At 43.3% G+C, this 18,626-nt stretch overlaps 1 protein-coding gene and 1 long non-coding RNA gene across 2 annotated transcripts in view; both read right to left on the bottom strand.

Moving 5' to 3' along the window:
• LOC106584010 (microtubule-associated serine/threonine-protein kinase 2) overlaps positions 1-18,626 on the bottom strand; it is a 160,722-nt gene that overhangs the window by 108,388 nt on the left and 33,708 nt on the right. The window contains exon 2 of the mRNA XM_045706497.2: positions 16,922-16,953. Within this exon, the coding sequence (XP_045562453.2) occupies positions 16,922-16,953 (32 nt within the window). The remainder of the gene's footprint in view (positions 1-16,921; positions 16,954-18,626) is intronic.
• On the bottom strand, positions 1,282-14,925 carry LOC145862977 (uncharacterized). Its single transcript, XR_014382282.1, has 4 exons — positions 14,592-14,925; positions 12,201-12,384; positions 11,261-11,455; positions 1,282-5,154 (listed from the first exon to the last, which is right to left on the bottom strand). It is a non-coding gene; the product is annotated as an uncharacterized LOC145862977 (long non-coding RNA).

Genomic DNA, 18,626 nt, shown 5'->3' with positions numbered 1-18,626 from the left:
TAGCTGGTAAGTTAGTAACAGAACGGTTGGATCAACCCTTAAAGAGATGGGTGGGGCTAGGGCTTAAGAGGGTGTGAACAATGCTGAATGGGTGTAGACAAAATAGGGCTCTACAATATCAGCACCAAAACATTGAAAGACGGTTTTCTCAAAAGTGAGTTTACAAGTTGATCAACTTTCAAAACATAATTACTTTCCCATTGTTTCCTCAAAGGCAGTGTATGATATAGCATTTTGTAGCTCTGAGTCTCTACTTTTAACTATGTAAAAACAGAAATTCAAATGTTGCTACATAAGCCCGAATCCAGGTGGTGAATCACATATAAGTCCATAAGAATGACGGACAGATAGCAGATCATGCCAGCAAACCGCAACCAATTTGACCCCATCACAGCAGCCTGTCTGCGAGCAGTGAAGCAGCCTCTATAATAAAGTAGGAGCAATGGATATGTGATCATCCATGTGTCCTGATTCTCTCGGTACCCAACAGCTTCTGCTGTCCATATTTCTTTGGATTCATTGGGAAACACGCCTCACCCTCTCTTTAAACCCAGCATCTTTGATGCCCTCACTCGTCAAGGGTGAGCGTCGACAGTGTGATTTTTAGAACATACATCATTTCCAGGGGCAAGGGTCGAGGAAGGTACTTAAACTTTTTTGTAAATGGGTCCTGGATCGGCGGCCTGTACTGCAGAAGGGCAGTTGGTGGTCTAGTTAGGCCCAGACCGCTACTTGCAATGTTGCTATGGGATACAAGGTTAATATCATAGAGATCCTATTAAATTACAAGAGGGGAATGTCAAGCATTTAAAGTTACAGAAATGGGCAAAACAAATGGCAGCCATCTTGGTCAGGGAGAAATATAAAACCAGTCTAATTGGAATAAATGGCAGTAGAGGCTTAGGGGATGCATTTCCTGCTTTTACTTATGCAGAAAAATAGATATAAGCCATGTTATGTATCAGAAACTGTGTAATAGAATTATAGTCAACTTTCAATATTGTGATATAATTATAAATACAGTTAAACACATTTACAGTATAAATAGCCTCTAAAATATATGTAAACAGATCATAAATGTCTCAGATTTTGTTTTATTGGAAAGCTGTGAGTGCTATTACAGTTGAAGTCAGAAGTTTACATACACCTTAGCCAAATACATGTAAACTCAGTTTTTCACAATTCCTGACATTTAATCCTAGTAAAAATTCCCTGTCTTAGGTCAGTTAAGATCACCAATTTATTTTAAGAATGTGAAATGTCAGAATAATAGTAGACAGATGGATTTATTTCAGCTTTTATTTCTTTCATCACATTCCAGTGGGTCAGAAATGTACATACACTCAATTAGTATTTGGTAGCATTGCCTTGAAATTGTTTAACTTGGGTCAAATGTTTCGGGTAGCCAACAATAAGTTGGATGAATTTTGGCCCATTCCTCCTGACAGAGCTGGTGAGTCAAGTTTGTAGGCCTCCTTGCACACACACGCTTTTTCAGTTCTGCCCACAAATGTTCTATAGGATTCATGTCAGGGCTTTGTGATGGCCACTCCAATACCCTGACTTTGTTGTCCTTAAACCATTTTGCAACAACTGCAAAATGGACAATGCTTGGACAATGCTTGGGGTCATTGTCCATTTGGAAGACCCATTTGCGACCAAGCTTTAACTTCCTGACTGATGCCTTGAGATATTGCTTCAATATATCCACATACTTTTCCTGCCTCACGATGCCATCTATTTTGTGAAGTGCACCAGTCCCTCCTGCAGCAAAGCATCCCCACAAAATGATGCTGCCACACCCGTGCTTCACGGTTGGGATTTTGTTCTTCAGCTTGCAAGCCTCCCCCTTTTTTCTCCAAACATAACGATGGTCATTATGGCCAAACAGTTCTATTTTTGTAGAACTAATTTCATATGTTATTTCATAGTTTTGATGTCTTCACTATTATTCTACAATGTAGAAAATAGTAAAAATAAAGAAAAACCCTTGAATGTGGTGTGTCCAAACTTTTAACTGGTACTGTGTTGTCATACATATTTGTAGCCTACCATTTGTATTTTATATTTATATCTTTGCTTATTCAATCTCGTCACAAACATAGGCCTATGGCATTGCAGCAAATTCTCGATTTAAAAACATCTTATCTATGCTTCTGAACCAAAAACTTGTGTGTCTTGATTGTTGACCAGTCATCAGCATTGGCGCACAAAGGTGGGCGCACATATCCAGATTAGTGACCAGAAAGCGCTTGTTTAATTTTCTCTGGTTTGCCTGGCAAAAACAGGGTACCCTACCTACTTTAATATTATCCATATAAAGTACCTTTTAGTAATCTGCTACGGACGCATCTTTGTCACAACAATAGGCTACCTGTTGACTTCATTGATCATTTTCATTTTTCAGGTAGCCCTAGTTTGGGTGGGTTTTAATTATATACCTCAGTGGTGGTACTGGCAATGCAGTGCTTTTGGAAAGTACTCAGACCCCTTGATTTTTGCCACATTTTGTTACGTTACAGCCGTATTCTAAAATGGATTTAAAAAATGAAACATCTCAGCAATCTACACACAATAGCCCACAATGACTAAGCGAAAACAGGTTCTTAGAAATGTTTGCAAATTTATTAAACATAAAAAACATAAATACCGTATTTACATAAGTATTCAAAACCTTGGCTATAAGACTTAAAGTTGAGCTCAGCTGCATCCTGTTTCCATTGATCATCCTTGAAATGTTTCGGCAACTTGATTGGAGTCCACCTGTGGTAAATTCAATTCATTGGACATGATTTGGAAATGCACACACCTGTCTATATAAGGTCCCACAGTTGACAGTACATGTCAGAGCAAAAACCAAGCCATGAGGTCGAAGGAATTGTCCGTAGAGCTCCGAGATAGGATTGGGTCAAGGCACAGATCTGGGGAAAGGTACCAAAATATCTTTGCAGCATTGGAGGTCCCCAAGAAAACAGTTGCCTCCATCATTCTTAAATGGAAGAAGTTTGGAACCACCAAGACTCTTCCTAGAGCTGGACACCCGGCCAAACTGAGCAATCGGGGGAAGAGGGTCTTGGTCAGGGAGGTGACCAAGAACCCAATGGTCACTCTAACAGAGCTCCAGAGTTCCTCTGTGGAGATGGGAGAACCTTCCAAATGGACAACCATCTCAGCAGCACTCCACCAATCAAGCCTTTATGGTAGAGCGGCCAGACAGAAGCCACTCTTCAGTAAAAAGCACATCACAGCCCGCTTGGAGTTTGCCAAAAGGCACCTAAGGGTCTGATGAAACCAAGAGTCACGTCTGGAGGAAACCTGGCACCATCCCTACGGTAAAGCATGGTGGTGGCAGCATCATGCAGTGTGGATGTTTTTCTGCGGCAGGGACTGGGAGACTTGTGAGGATCGAGGGAAAGATGAACGGAGCAACGTACAGAGAGATCCTTGACGAAAATCTGCTCCAGCGCGATCAGGACCTCAGACTGGGGCGAAGGTTCACCTTCCAACAGGACAATGATCCTAAGCACACAGCCAAGACAATGCAGGAGTCTCTGAATGTAAGTGAGTGGCCAAGCAAGAGCCCGGACTTGAACCGGATCTAACATCTCTGGAGAGTCCTGAAAATAGCTGTGCAGAAACGCTCCCCATCCAAACTGACAGTTTGAGAGCATCTGTAGAGAAGAATGGGAGAAACTCCCAAAATACAGGTGTGCCAAGCTTGTAGCTTCATACCCAAGAAGACTTGAAGCTGTAATTGTTGCCACAGGTGCTTCAACAAAGTACTGAGTAAAGGGTCTGAATACTTATGTGAATGTTATATTTCATTTATTATAATTTTTTTTATAAATTAGCAAAACATTTCTTAAAACCTGTTTTGCTTTGTCATTATGGGGTATTGCGTGTAGATTGATGAGGACAAAAAAACAATTTAATACATTTTAGAATAAGGCTGTCACGTAACAAAATGTGGAAGAAGTCAAGGGGTTTGAATACTTTCCAAAGTATGCCTAAAGATAGCTGTAACATCAATGCTTATGGGGTGAAGATGTAACATTCTAGCAAATGAATTCCGATATTTGTGAGGACGAAAAAGGTTACAGACAGATCATGCTTTCCATCCGATCCTGCAACCTCCACTGCATACAGGTAGGCCGTATCGAATCATATGAAATGTTATTTTTCACATGCTTCGTAAACAACAGGTGTAGACTAACATTAAAATGCTTACCGGCCTTTCCCAACAATGCAGAGTGAAAAAAATGAGAAATAATAGAAAAAATTATAAAAAGAGAACTAAATACACAATGAGTAACGAATGAGAACTTGGCCATATGCACGAGTACCAGTACTGAGTCAATGTGCAGGGGTACAAGGTAATTGAGGTAGATATTTTTTTATTTTACTTTTATTTAACTAGGCAAGTCAGTTAAGAACAAATTCTTATTTACAATGACAGCCTAGGAACACTGGGTTAACTGCCTTGTTCAGGGGCAGAAAAACAGATTTTTACCTTGTCAGCTCGGGGATTTGATCTAGCAACCTTTCGGTTACTAGTCCAAAGCTCTAACCACTAGGCTACCTGCCACCTATATGTACATATAGGTATGGATAAAGTGACTAGGCAACAGGATAGATAATAAACAGTAGCAGCAGTGGGTATCTACAACTTAAAACCTACACAGTTCCTACATGTTCACTATTGAATTACAACACAATGCCTACACATCACTGCTGTGTGTCTACTCAATCCCTATTGAATTACTAGTGCCATGCCATCTGTGTGTGTAGTGTTGTGTCACTACTGATCACAAGTGAATTGCCCCTGCTCCTTTTTCTACATAAACCCTTTTGAATTACTATTGAAAACATTCACTTCTGTTAGCCTACTCAAAATCACTATTGACATCTTGTTGTTTTACTACTGTGTCACCAGTGGACTAGTGCACATTTTATTTCCTAAATGTTCTAACTGTAGCTGTATCATCAAAGAAGAAATGATACGCTCATACAAACATAATTTTTTTTATTATTAAATACCTATTCAATATTTACACTTTTTTCTTAATCCCTTTGAGGCCTTGTCTTCATTCAGCTTTGACTTAACTATCTTCAGATCCTCTTTTTTGTTGCAGCCACATTTCTCCACCACATAACCTTTCAGAAAATAAAGACAAGCAGAAGAGACAACCAATTATAAGCCGTTACCAATCATCTGCTAACAGAGGTCACATAAGACAACACAAAAAAAACATTTGATAAACAATGTTAATCTCATAAACAATGGCCTCTAGTCTTCTATTGTTGAGAGCCTCCTTGGCAACAGGTTAAGAGGTAAGTAGAATGGGTAAGTATACCAATATGAATATATTGTACATTTGCATACAAACACACATACTTATTAGCAGGGTTGGGTAGGTTACTTTCTAAATGTAATCCGTTACAATTACTAGATACCTGTCCAAAATTGTAATCAGTATTGTAACTTTTGGATTACCCAAACTCCGTAACATAATCTGATTACATTCCATTACTTTTAGATTACTTTCCCCCTGAAGAGACATTCGAAAAAGACAAAACTGTATGTTACCAATTGAACGACATCTATTGCAGGATAAATCAATGTTAAAGTTTACACAGCTGGCCATATATGGATGTTAAATTTTACTTTATGGGTTGGTTATGTAGGCTTCTTCTAACCCATCACTTTCTACTACATATAATAATACGATTAAATTATATCTTTACATTAAAAACCAAAGTCTATTAGAATTCCAGTCATTCCAATAAATGTTATACACCTTTATCTTCAAGAATAGGACTTGGAAATATGGAAGAATAGATTAGATTAATTATTTTACCTGAGCATGACCCCAAAACTAAGGACTTATTAGCCAGCCCTACTCTGTTGTTTATGATTTTGTTGTCATGGAGGACTGATTGGGCTCATTGATTCGAGTTGAAAAATAAATGCTGCACTTATGGAATGGCATAATTTGAGCACTATTGAAAAGTGATATTTACATGTGAAAAATTAATGCCATATGCTGCATTTGCTATAGGCCTATTGTTTACCTTTTTGTTGGTGACACTTTATCTTGATAATATGCAGCTGTTTAAAGGCCAAATCCACAGATGAAACAATAACAAAATGGTCGCCCCGCCTCTGTTTTGGTAAAAAGCTGAGGGATGGGCCTGGAGAAATGTAACCACTCTCAGATTAATAGACAGAGCTATAGATGCAAGGACTGATCCATAGATGCAAGGACTCATCCATGCCTACCGGGGAACAGTGGGTTAACTGCCTTGTTCAGGGGCAGAACGACAGATTTTTACCTTGTCAGCTCAGGGATTCGATAAGTATACTTTCAGTTACTGGCCCAACACTCTAACCACTAGGCTACCGGCCGCCCCAACATTGACAACAATCTCTATGACAATGGATAACAGCTAAGACTGTTTTGGCAAGCAATCGTTTGTGTTAAAAAGTTATAAAAAAACGCTAAACAATGACATGAAAGTATTCATAAAACATATAGGAAAGTTAAACTTACAGATGGTGTCAACATAATAGCTATGACAGACAGGATGACAAAGGACGGAAGATGACTACATTCAGGATTGTCCTACAGCCATCTACTTCCTGTTTTGTCTGGCTATAGAGTTGTGATACTTATTTACAACCTACATCAAGTAGTAAAAATCTCTACCTGATTGCTATAGACCAGGTATTCCCAAACTGGGGTACGTGGTATTCCCAAACAGGTATTCCCAAACTGGGCATACCCCAATGCCGTCGGGGGTATGACAAATACAAGGCAACATATTGTTGCCTGAGTAGACTCGTTTCACTGCCAAAAATAAAGTTAAACCATCTAGTGTTCAGTGAAATAACAACACAATGTCAAATACAGGTAGCCTAGTCAAATAGTTAACATCCAATCACATTAACCGTTACTCTCTCGCCGGAATTCCACTAACGGTCTGTATGGAGCCAAACGTAGCTGCTGCTCCTTCCGTTTGCTCGAAAAAGGATAAATGGTTAAAAAAAAATGAAGGCCTGCGGCACAGCCAGAAGAGGACTGGCCACCCCTCATAGCCTGGTTCCTCTCTAGGTTTCTTCCTATGTTCTGGCCTTCCCAGGGAGTTTTTCCTAGCCACCGTGCTTCTACACTTGCATTGCATGCTGTTTAGGGTTTTAGGCTGGGTTTCTGTACAGCACTTTGAGATATCAGCTGATGTAAGAAGGGCTTTATTAATACATTTGATTTGATTTGTGTCCATAGAGACACATACCAGCTCTACTGGTAGTACTGCTACTACCAGCAGTACTAGACCTGCACCTGTCGACGACACAAGTTGTTCTGCTTCCACGAGCACATCCAATGGTAGCATCAGAAATTCTACATTTGTTGTTAGCCCAGCTAGCAAGGACACTGACAGTTGTGAATCTAATGCAGCCGAAGAGCTACTGCCACCTTACCCGGGAAAGCACCGGACAACAGACAGGGATGTTGGACCTATGTCCTCCACAATAGTATGGGGCTTGCCTGTCTTAGCCACTCGGTAGCTCACCATACGCTTCTAGCCCCTTCTTATTAATGGTATATGTTGCTTTTATACATGTCTTACTACTCGAAAGTCGTCTTAATTCTTGCTCAAAAAACTTCCTTCGGCTTATCTTTCAAATTGGCATGTTTTGTTTCAACAATTACTGCTTCACATATGTAACAGTGTAGGTTCCATCCCTCTCTTCGCCCCAACCTGGGCTTGAACCAGGGACCCTTGCACACATCAACAACTGACACCCACGAAGCATCATTACCCATCACGCCACGAAAGCCACGGCCCTTGCAAAGCAAGGGGAACAACCACTTCAGGTCTCAGAGCGAGTGACGTCACTGATTGAAACGCTATTAGCGCGCACCACCGCTAACTAACTAGCCATTTCACATTGGTTACACATACAAGCCAGTGAATTCTATGCGTTACAGCTGGATGAGTCAACAGACGTAACAGGCCTAGCACAGCTCCTGGTATATGTTACGTTTATGGGGGGGTCCATTAAGGAAGACATCCTCTTCTGCAAACCACTGGAAACCTGGACAACAGGAGAGGATATTTTGGACTGTACTGATGGCGCAAAAGCCATGACAGGGAAACATAGTGGAGTGGTAACGAGCGTGCAAGCAATTGCTCCCGATGCCACTTGGGTACAATGCAGCATCCACCGAGAGGCTCTTGCTGCCAAGGGGATGCCTGATAGCTTGAAAGACATTTTGGACTCTACAGTGAAAATGGTTAACTTTGTTAAAGCAAGGCCCCTGAACTCTCGTGTATTTTCTGCACTATGCAATGATATGGGCAGCGACCATGTAACGCTTTTACAACATACAGAAGTGCGCTGGTTATCAAGGGGCAAAGTATTGACACGTTTTTTTTTAAATTGAGAGACGAACTTAACGTTTTTTTACTGACCATCATTTTCACTTGTCTGACCGCTTGCATGATGGCGAGTTTTTCACACGACTGGCCTATCTGGGTGATGTTTTTCCTCACCTGAATGATCGAAATCTTGGATTACAGCGACTCTCCGCAACTATATTCAATGTGCGGAAAAAATTCAGGCTATGATTAAGAAGTTGGAGCTCTTCTCTGTCTGCATTAACAAGGACAACACACAGGTCTTTCCATCATTGTATGATTTTTTGTGTGCAAATGAACTCAAGCTTACGGACTATGTCAAATGTGATATAGTGAAGCCCCTGAGTGAGCTGGGTGCACAATTACGCAGGTACTTTCCCGAAATGGATGGCACAAACAACTGGATTCGTTATTCCTTTCATGCCCTGCCTCCAGTCCACTTACCGATATCTGAACAAGAGAGCCTCATCGAAATTTCAACAAGCGGTTCTGTATTGGCAAATCGTGCTGTTAAGACACTGATGCCCTTTGCAACCACGTACCTATGTGAGACTGGATTCTCGGCCCTCACTAGCATGAAAACTAAATACAGGCACAGACTGTGTGTGGAAAATTATTTAAGACTGAGACTCTCTCCAATACAACCCGACATTGCAGAGTTATGTGCATCCTTTCAAGCACACCCTTCTCATTAACCTGTGGTGAGTTATTCACAATTTTGGATGAACAAATAAAGTTTTACATGTAAGATGGCTAAATAAAGAGCAAAATGATTGATTATTATTAGATTATTATATGTCCCCTGGTCCTATAAGAGCTCCTTGTCACTTCCCACGAGCCGGGTTGTGACAAAAACTCACACTCATTCTTATGTTTAATAAATGTATCGTTGTGTGTGTGTGTGTGTGTGTGTGTGTGTGTGTGTGTGTGTGTGTGTGTGTGTGTGTGTGTGTGTGTGTGTGTGTGTGTGTGTGTGTGTGTGTGTGTGTGTGTGTGTGTGGCAGGCTTACAATGATGGCAAAAAACAACATTTGAGAGTGTGCTGACCCTGGTGCTAGAGGGGGTACGGCGCTGGAGGTTGAATGTTTGAAGGGGTACGGGACATTAAAAAGTTTGGGAACCACTGCTATAGACAAGCCTGTGCAGCTAAGCTGTAGTGTTTTGACTATTTATTTACTTCCAACATCAAGTAGTAAAATGCTCTACTTACTACTGAAACAGTACTGTTTTCCTACTGAACACTACAACAAAACTCTACTTGAGTATCTTGAGTAGTGCATAAACTACACATTCGCTACACAATCCCTACAAGTCTCTACATAGTCACTACTGCACCTGAGTCTGCTTTACAAACACACACATGCTTACTGTACCTAGTCTGAACACACATACTCAAGGTCTAAACACACAGAATGTGATGCCTTTTATGAGCGGGCCTTTAACATTAGAGTGCTATTAGATAGTTTCTTGTTTGGTATTAGTACACTCTCTCTCTGTCTCCCTCTCACACTCCTCAACAGACACATGTACACACATGCCTTAAAGGACAATTCTGCCACTTTCTAACCAATTATTATGCACTCCTTAAGAATTGATACACATTTTGATGTTTTATTGTTTTTGTTAGTCATACTGCACGATTCTTTGTTTTTGTCATTTTGAAGCTTCTGTATTGCCCAAGTCTACAGCATACTATGATTCCCAGGGTGCATTTCATCTCCCCGTGCTGGCTATCAAGCCCAGACGAAGCTTAGTCTAAATATATTGCTTATGTCATACGTTATGAGTGCATTTCACATTACTTTTGGCTTGTAAATATATTATAATGCTTGCATGAATGTCGTGCTGAGTATATGTTCATGTCCTTGTCACCAATCAACTGCAATACACTTAAAAATAATTCAAATTTAGATGCTAACTACCAACGCAAACCATAACACAGAGTTACTGTATCTAGTTAACATGCTAGCTAGCCCAACTGCTACATCTAAAATAATATTGTTTCAACAATAACAACTACGTTTCATCTTGGTGACTGTCTTAAACAACAGTCCAAACAACATGTAGGCTGTTAGAAGAACACAACATTTATTATGACATTTACAGGTAAATCATTATGGAATCCTAGTCTCTCAGCCTGTACCTTTGGTGCTAAAGTTAGTAATGCTAGCTAGCCAAGTATATAAACCTTCAAAATCTGAAATAAAGTGTTTTCAATAATAACAGACAAATACAGCATCAGCGACTGTCCAAGCAACCATCGAACAACACTAGAGGCCTATTGGAACTAATAAAAAGTATGGAGTTTACAAGTAATTCAATAGGAAAATATAGGCTATTTGGAAAGGGCACAATGGCTGCCGGAGCTGCAACTTCGGTGGGTGATGGAATCATGGGAGTTTGAGCCTTGAACAACAGCAAATTATTGTAGCAAGCTGACTAGAAATATAATTCTATAGGTTTTGAGCATATGTTTAAAATATTTACAGATGTTATTAGACAAAGACAAACAGAACAACATATAGCAAGGAGTTATATAGATCATTGAAAATGACTGCCCATCATTTCTTGTATTAGTCATCTCTGGGATCCTACTTGAAAGAGAAGCAAGTTCCGGTTTAGCTCATCACTAAACAGTCAATAGACATGAAATCATACAATTACACTAAAACTGTGTAACATATCACTAAATACTTAATAATAACAAACCAAATGTTAAAAGCGGCGGAGTTGTCCTTTAAGGGAACTGTTACTCTCGGAGTTAAGGGACCGGGTTATAAACACATGCCAGTACTACCCATACCAACACCAGTCGACACACAGACCCAGCCAGTCTTACCTCCAGAGGAAGGGGTTTCCCACCTGGTGGACGGGGGCTGACAGTGGGCCCTCTGGGTGGGCAGAGGTGGTGTAGAGGAGGAGGGAGGGCTGGGAGGAGGAGGTGTGGAAGGAGGGAGGGAGTGAGGTGGGAGAGAGCAGGTGCTGCAGGAGGCTGCTGTTGCCATGGCAGCGGTGCTGAGCGGCCGGCCAGATTCTACAGTTCACCACGGACGGGCAGATGGGAGGAAGGAGGAAATGGAGGAGAAGAATAGCGGGAAGGTGAGAGTACTGTCTGATAAACAACAGTGGGGTTTAAAATCGCCTCACAATCATCACCAACACTAACTATTGTACGACTAGTAACTATCCTAACTTCAATCCATACAAGCTTTGATAAAGAAAGCAAAAGCTTGGCTGTGTACTCAGGCAGTGGATCCCTCAGCCTTCTGCTCTGAGGCTGGTACAGACTGGGCGTTAACACTTGGAAAGGCAGGGCTGTTGGCAGGCTGGGTAGAGAGGAGCCATATGGGACTAGTCTAAACAGGTCTGGACCCCCTGGCGAGTGACCAGAATGTGTGAGAATATAACCCTGGCAGCAGCCTGCTGTGTGTGTGTGTGACTGTGTGTGCGTGTATGACTGGGCAGTGACCCCCCCTCCCCCCTGCGAATGAAGGATTTCCCTCTCCTCTAATCTCTCCTCCTAACCTCCCGCCTTTCTTTTCCTCCTCACTTTCCCTCCACCTCTCCTCCAGTTTTTCCGCTCTGCCTAAGTGCTGATCTGTGTTTCCGTGGCTGTGTGTGTGCACTGTATGTGTCGGAGGGGGTGTAAACTGATACTGCCGGGCCCATCACTCTACTCTCAGAGCTACGGCTCCACAACGAAAAGGGGGAGAGACTCACACACATACAGTAGGGTCAGTTAACCCTTTGTGGTCAGTGTGTGTTTGAGTGTGTCTTACTGCATGCGCAGGTCGGGAGCTCCTGGCCTCTCCTTCCTCCTCTTCATCATGTTTCCAATGGCAATGGTAAAGCAAAGGGGTGGGCTCAGGGTGAAAGTCAGTGTTGCTCCAGTGGACTCTGCCACCTGTCCATCAAAGCCATGCTGGCCAATGAGCTGACCGCTCACCTCCTCTCAAAACAACACTACAAAACAGACACAGCCCTCACTGACCAGTCCTTCATAACACACAAGGAGTATATGTAACTGTGTGTGTGTGTGTGTGTGTGTGTGTGTGTGTGTGTGTGTGTGTGTGTGTGTGTGTGTGTGTGTGTGTGTGTGTGTGTGTGTGTGTGTGTGTGTGTGTGTGTGCAGGCACACTTGTGTGTATGAGTGAGTAATTGTGTGTGTGTAGCACAATCCAAAATCAAGCGATCAATCTTAAGAGGCCGTGGGGTGCAGACTGTGCAGTACACAGACAGGTACAGTGCATTCGGAAAGCATTCAGACCCCTTGACTTTTTCCTCATTTCGTTACAGCCTTGTTCTAAAATGGATTCAATTGTTTTTTCCCCCTCATCAATCTACACACAACACCCCATAATGACACAGCAAAAACTGAATTGTAGAAATTTCAGCAAAAAAACTAAAACTGAAATATGACATTTACATAAGTATTCAGACCCATTACTCAGTAATTTGTTGAAGCACCTTTGGCCACGATTACAGCTTCGAGTCTTCTTGAGTATGACCCCACAAGCTTGGCACACCTGTATTTGGGGAGTTTCTCTCATTCTTCTCTGCAGATCCTCTCAAGCACTGTCAGATTGGATGGGGAGCGTTGCTGCACAGCTATTTCCAGGTTTCTCCAGAGATGTTAGATCGGGTTCAAGTATGGCTCTGGCTGAGCCACTCAAGGACATTCAGAGACTTCAGAGTCTCGAAGCAACTCCTGCGTTGTCTTGGCGTTGTCCTGTTGGAAGGTGAACCTTCACCCCAGTCTGAGGTCCTGAACGCTCTGGAGCAGGTTTTCATCAAGGATCTCTCTGTACTTTCTCCATTCCTCTTTCCCTCGATCCTGACTAATCTCCCAGTCCCTGCCACTGAAAACATCCCCACAGCATGATGCTGCCACCACCATGCATCACCGTAGGGATGGTGCCAGCTTTCCTCCAGAGGTGACGCTTGGGATTCAGGCATAAGAGTTCAATCTTGGTTTCATCAGACCAGAGAATCTTGTTTCTCATGGTCTGAGTCCGTTAGGTACCTTTTGGCAAACTCCAAGAGGACTGTCATGTGCCTTTTACTGAGGAGTGGCTTCCGTCTGGCCACTCTACCATAAAGGCCTGATTGGTGGAGTGATGCAGAGATGGTTGTCCTTCTGGAAGTTTCTCCCACCTCAACAGATAAACTCTGGAGCTCTGTCAGAGTGACCATTGGGTTCTTGGTCACCTTCCTGACCGAGGCCCTTCTACCCCGACAGCTCAGTTTGGCCAGGTGGCCAGCTCTAGGAAGAGTCTTGGTGGATCTAAACTTCTTCCTTTTAAGAATGATGGAGGCCACTGTGCTCTTGGGGTCCTTCAATACTGCAGAAATGTTTTGGTACCTTTCCCCAGATCTGTGCCTTGACACAATCCTGTCTCGTAGCTCTACAGACAATTCCTTCAACCTCATGGATTGGTTTTTGCTCTGACATGCACTGTCAACTGTGGGAACTTATATAGACAGGTGTGTGCCTTTCCAAACCATGTCCAATCAATTGAATTTACCACAGGTGGACTCCAATCAAGTTGTAGAAACATCTCAAGGATGATCAATGTAAATAGGATGCACCTGAGCTCAATTTTGAGTCTCAAAGCAAAGGGTCTGAATACTTATGGAATACTTATTTTTTTTTAAATGTAATCTGTTTTCGCTTTGTCATTATGGGGTATTGTGTGTAGATTGATGAGGAAAAAAATATTTCATAAATTTTAGAATAAGACTGTAACGTGTGGAAAAAGTAAAGGGGTCTGAATATTTTCCGAACCAATGTATGTCAGGTATCTAGGCTACAGTGTTCTCAGTGCTCTATACTGACACAGAGCAGGGCTCATAACAGCTTATCACTGCTGCTGAGTCACACACACACTAGCACATAGACACTATCCATCTCTCTAACAAACACACACACTATCTGTCTCTCCCTGATCCAGCTATAATAACATCAAACCATTCAGAAACACTCTCCAAGCAACCCTGTCTTCTAAACACACACACACACACACACACACACACACACACACACACACACACACACACACACACACACACACACACACACACACACACACACACACACACACACACACACACACACACACACACACACACAGAGGTCAAGTATAGGTCAGCATTGGTTTGAATAGCCTCACATAATTCCTCCGCAGGCAGTATCCCCAACCTAAGAGCCCCAATCCTGGGGATGGCTTGTCAGTTTGTCCTCTGGTTCATAGCAGTGTCCTGGAGATTTGACTGTACTCTGTGACTGTCGAACAGTAGTGTCCAAAGTGAAAGCTTGACCCTGGTCACTGCTTCTTCAGCCAGAGAGAAAAAGAGAGAGAGAGAGAGAGAGAGAGAGAGAGAGAGAGCGAGAGAGCGAGAGAGGGCATACAGCCTGAGCTACGGTCACTCTCACACACACTGGAGTTGTCTGAGCGGTAGAGTACAGACAGAGAGAGAGAGCTCCAGAACACACTGACACACAGCACTAACACGCCCAGCAGGCAGGCACAGAGCATTCTCATGATATCACAAGACCCTGTGGGAGGTGCAGCTGTCGCCCCTACCTTATTTTGGCGAGCTAGCCCCCCACCTCCTCTCTCCACCCCTCATCCCCCTGTTCTCTCCTATCCCCAATCTCTGTTCGGGGAATCAGAGGGACACAAGTGTCCATGGTGAGGGAGCCTGCCTACGCAGGGGTTGAACACAGTTCACATGCCTGGTCAGGGACAGGGACAATGGGTCTGGATCAAAGAGGCTACAGTAGGGGCTATGGTTATTGCTAGCGTAGCGCTGGAGCTTCACTAAACTAATCCAGCCTGATTAGTGGACTGACGTATGACCACTGTCTACAGGATATGAGACTGTCAGAGAGTGTGTGTGTGTGTGTGTGTGTGTGTGTGTGTGTGTGTGTGTGTGTGTGTGTGTGTGTGTGTGTGTGTGTGTGTGTGAGTGAGTGAGCGAGCATGAGAGCAAGAGGACATGAGTGAAGTAAAACTATATATTTTAAATTTCCCATCACTGTTGCTGTAGCAGGGGCCTGGACTCCACAAGGTGTCGAAATTGTTCCACAGGGATGCTGGCCCATGTTAACTACAATGCTTCCCACAGTTGTGTCAAGTTGGCTGAATGTCCTTTGGGTGGTGGACCATTCTTTATACACATGGGAGGCTCAAAAGCTGCCTGGAATCTCCTAGCTCTGTTCTGCTCTGCTCACCGGTCAAGTGAACGCATGCGCGCACACACTCTCACAAGGCAGGCCTGTCTTCGAAGACACTGTGGGAAATAAGAGATAAAAAGACACAACTTTTGTGTTGTGTTTGTTTTTGGGTTACTTTTCAGAGCAGAGCCGGTGACTGGCTGGCACAGAATTATATATAGGCCAGCAGCATCCACTGTGGACACTAAGCTGTTACAGAGAGCGGGTGAGACTGTAGAGCAACAGGCCTGTTCTGCCCATCCCAATGAGCTTCCACTTTTACCCTTCAGACCGTACTGGTACTGTTCTCTTTCTTGACAAGGCAGTTAGTTGTATTTTGAGGTCAAGGTGGGATTTCACAACTTTGATGGAATTGCAAAAAGCATCTTTTGCTATGTCAACTTTCAAACGTCAAAGCTTTTACTTTAACGGACACCGCTAAACTGGATACCTCTTCTCTCATAGACATGTTGAGATACGCCTTTACCATGTGATGTATGGGGATACAGGATTCTGACAATGGGAATATGGAAATAAATTGAATCCCAATGGGATGTGCTGTGTGTCCATGGAGACAAAAAGACTGAAAGTGTATTATACCCTGTGGAATTAACACGCCCGCCCGCCCACTCCATAACATGCTGTATCATGTGCTGCCGTCATGTCTGCATAATGCCATGAGGTTGTCCAGGGTTTGACAGAGCTTGACAGTCTGTGATATGACCGTAAAAGAGAAAATGAAAGAGAAAAAGAGAGAGAGCCTCGAGCCCAGTGTAGATCTGAGAGAGCACGGACTGGCTACAGCAGTCCCCTTTTCCCTCCTCTCTCTATCCAGACTTCCCTCTATCACATTTTCTTTTAGACTAATCATCTTTCTTTCAGCAGATCCCTCTCTCTCCCTCTCTTATCTTAGCGACAGAGATCTAGAGAGCCTAACCAATGTCGGTTTCAATGTAGCCCTTAATAATACAAAAATAATAAAAAACATGTTTGGATGGAGGAGCTCGCAGACCAGGCCCAAGTATCTGGCCCAACCCTGAACCCTCAAATCCTCCTCAGCACAGAAAGTCTCACGGAAAGAGTTAACTTTCTCCTTCCCACTGCTCTTCAAGGCTGTGTTACACAGTCACAGGACGCACAATGGAGTCCTTGCAGGATTCTACAGAGCCCGGTTCAGTGCAAGGCTTTCCTGTTTACAGGCCGACAGAGAGAAAGACACCTCTGCCCTTGGCAAGGCTGGAGAAGTGAATCAAGAATAGAGATGGAATGGCTATGGGTACTTACAAACTCCCCCTCCTCGGAAGACTGAGCTCCTTCTGCAAGAGAGAGAGAGAGAGAGAGAGAGAGAGAGAGAGAGAGAGAGAGAAGGACATGTCAGTGTACTCATCATTTAGACACATGGAGATATACAGTGTTAAAGTTGTTTGTTATTTGGGATGTAAATAAAAGCCCATGTACACAGTGTTGCTTGACTCCGAGTGAGAAAGCGTGTGTAAAACCCTGAAAATTGCACTAGGTGGCACTGTGTCACCATCTGAATTTGTTGAGTAGCAAAGCAAATAGCAACGTCTTCCTTACAGCGGTAGCACAGCACAACATTCAGCTGATCCATGGTTTATGTTTTAATGGCAATGACTGGTATTCACAGCTTGCACTGTATTCAGTGTAAACACACAATCTAGAGGTAGGCTATTTCCATCGTTAAGGTAGTTTGAAATCCCCTTGACCTGAGTGTTAAACGGACCTGCAGTTCTCAAGGGAGTGACAATAGCATGGGCCAATTCGGAGAAACCACTCTCTGCTGAGAGGACAACGTTTCTGTAGCTATAATATCAGGTTTGTGTTGATATGAAATAGAGACGAACGTGATCACAGTGGTGTCTACTGGGTGGGTGGGTGGGTGTGAGAGCTCTCTATGTGAGAACAGAACACTAACACCTAACCAACAGCGTGTGTCTGTGTATGTGTGTGTGTGTGTGTGTGTGTGTGTGTGTGTGTGTGTGTGTGTGTGTGTGTGTGTGTGTGTGTGTGTGTCAGTGTTTTGAATCAGATAGCCACTAGGCAGGCAGGCAGGCAGGCAAGCAGGCAGGCAGGCAGGCAGACAGACAGACAGACAGACAGACAGACAGACAGACAGACAGACAGACAGACAGACAGACAGACAGACAGACAGACAGACAGACAGACAGACAGACAGACAGACAGACAGACAGACAGACAGACAGACAGACAGACAGACACACACAGACACACACAGACACACACAGACACACACAGACACACAGATAAACACACAAGAGTGGGCTTGCTCTAACAGGCTCTGAACTCGACAGGATACGTGTGCCTCGGGGTGAAGTGTGTCGTAACCCCAGGTCAACATGTTCACAGCAACAGCTGCTATTGTCTCAATAACAAATAATGTGTGCTTACGCAAAGTACCAAAACAGAACCATCAGAAACCTGGCTGAAAGACAGACAGACAAAGAGCACTGAGAGAGAGAGAGAGAGAGAACATAACTGAAGGAGAAAAGGACCTTGTCATAAAGACAGACAGAGGGAGAGAAAGAGACTGAAAGACAGATCGATGAAGGGAGCATGTACAGCAGCCATCTGCTGCTCCACATTGCCGACCGCGGTGTATCTTTCAAGCCCACGGCCTGTTTCGCTCCCTCCCGGTCTCTCTGCTTGATAGTGGAATATTAACACAGACAGTTTCAAAGTGCACACTTAGCCGGCAGAACCCTACTTTTTCATTAGTGACAGGAGCACTTCTGCATAGATACAGTCTGTCTGCTGGCTGGCGGGCTTTCTCAACCTCACTCTCCATTCCTCTCTCTGACTCTGACTCAGGATGGCTGTCTCCATCACTGTCAGACGAGCAGTAGCTCTCTCTCTCTCTTTCACTCGCTCTCGCTCTCTCCCTCTCATTCACCCTCTCTCTCTCGTGTCTATTATTATTATTATTAGTGAGCTAATGGAGATATGGAGT

The sequence above is a fragment of the Salmo salar genome, chromosome 23 (genome assembly GCF_965601325.2).
Source record: "Salmo salar chromosome 23, fSalSal1, whole genome shotgun sequence".
Taxonomy (NCBI): Eukaryota; Metazoa; Chordata; class Actinopteri; order Salmoniformes; family Salmonidae; genus Salmo; species Salmo salar.
Note: the sequence above shows the minus strand (reverse complement) of the source record. Positions and strands in the feature narration are given on the sequence as shown.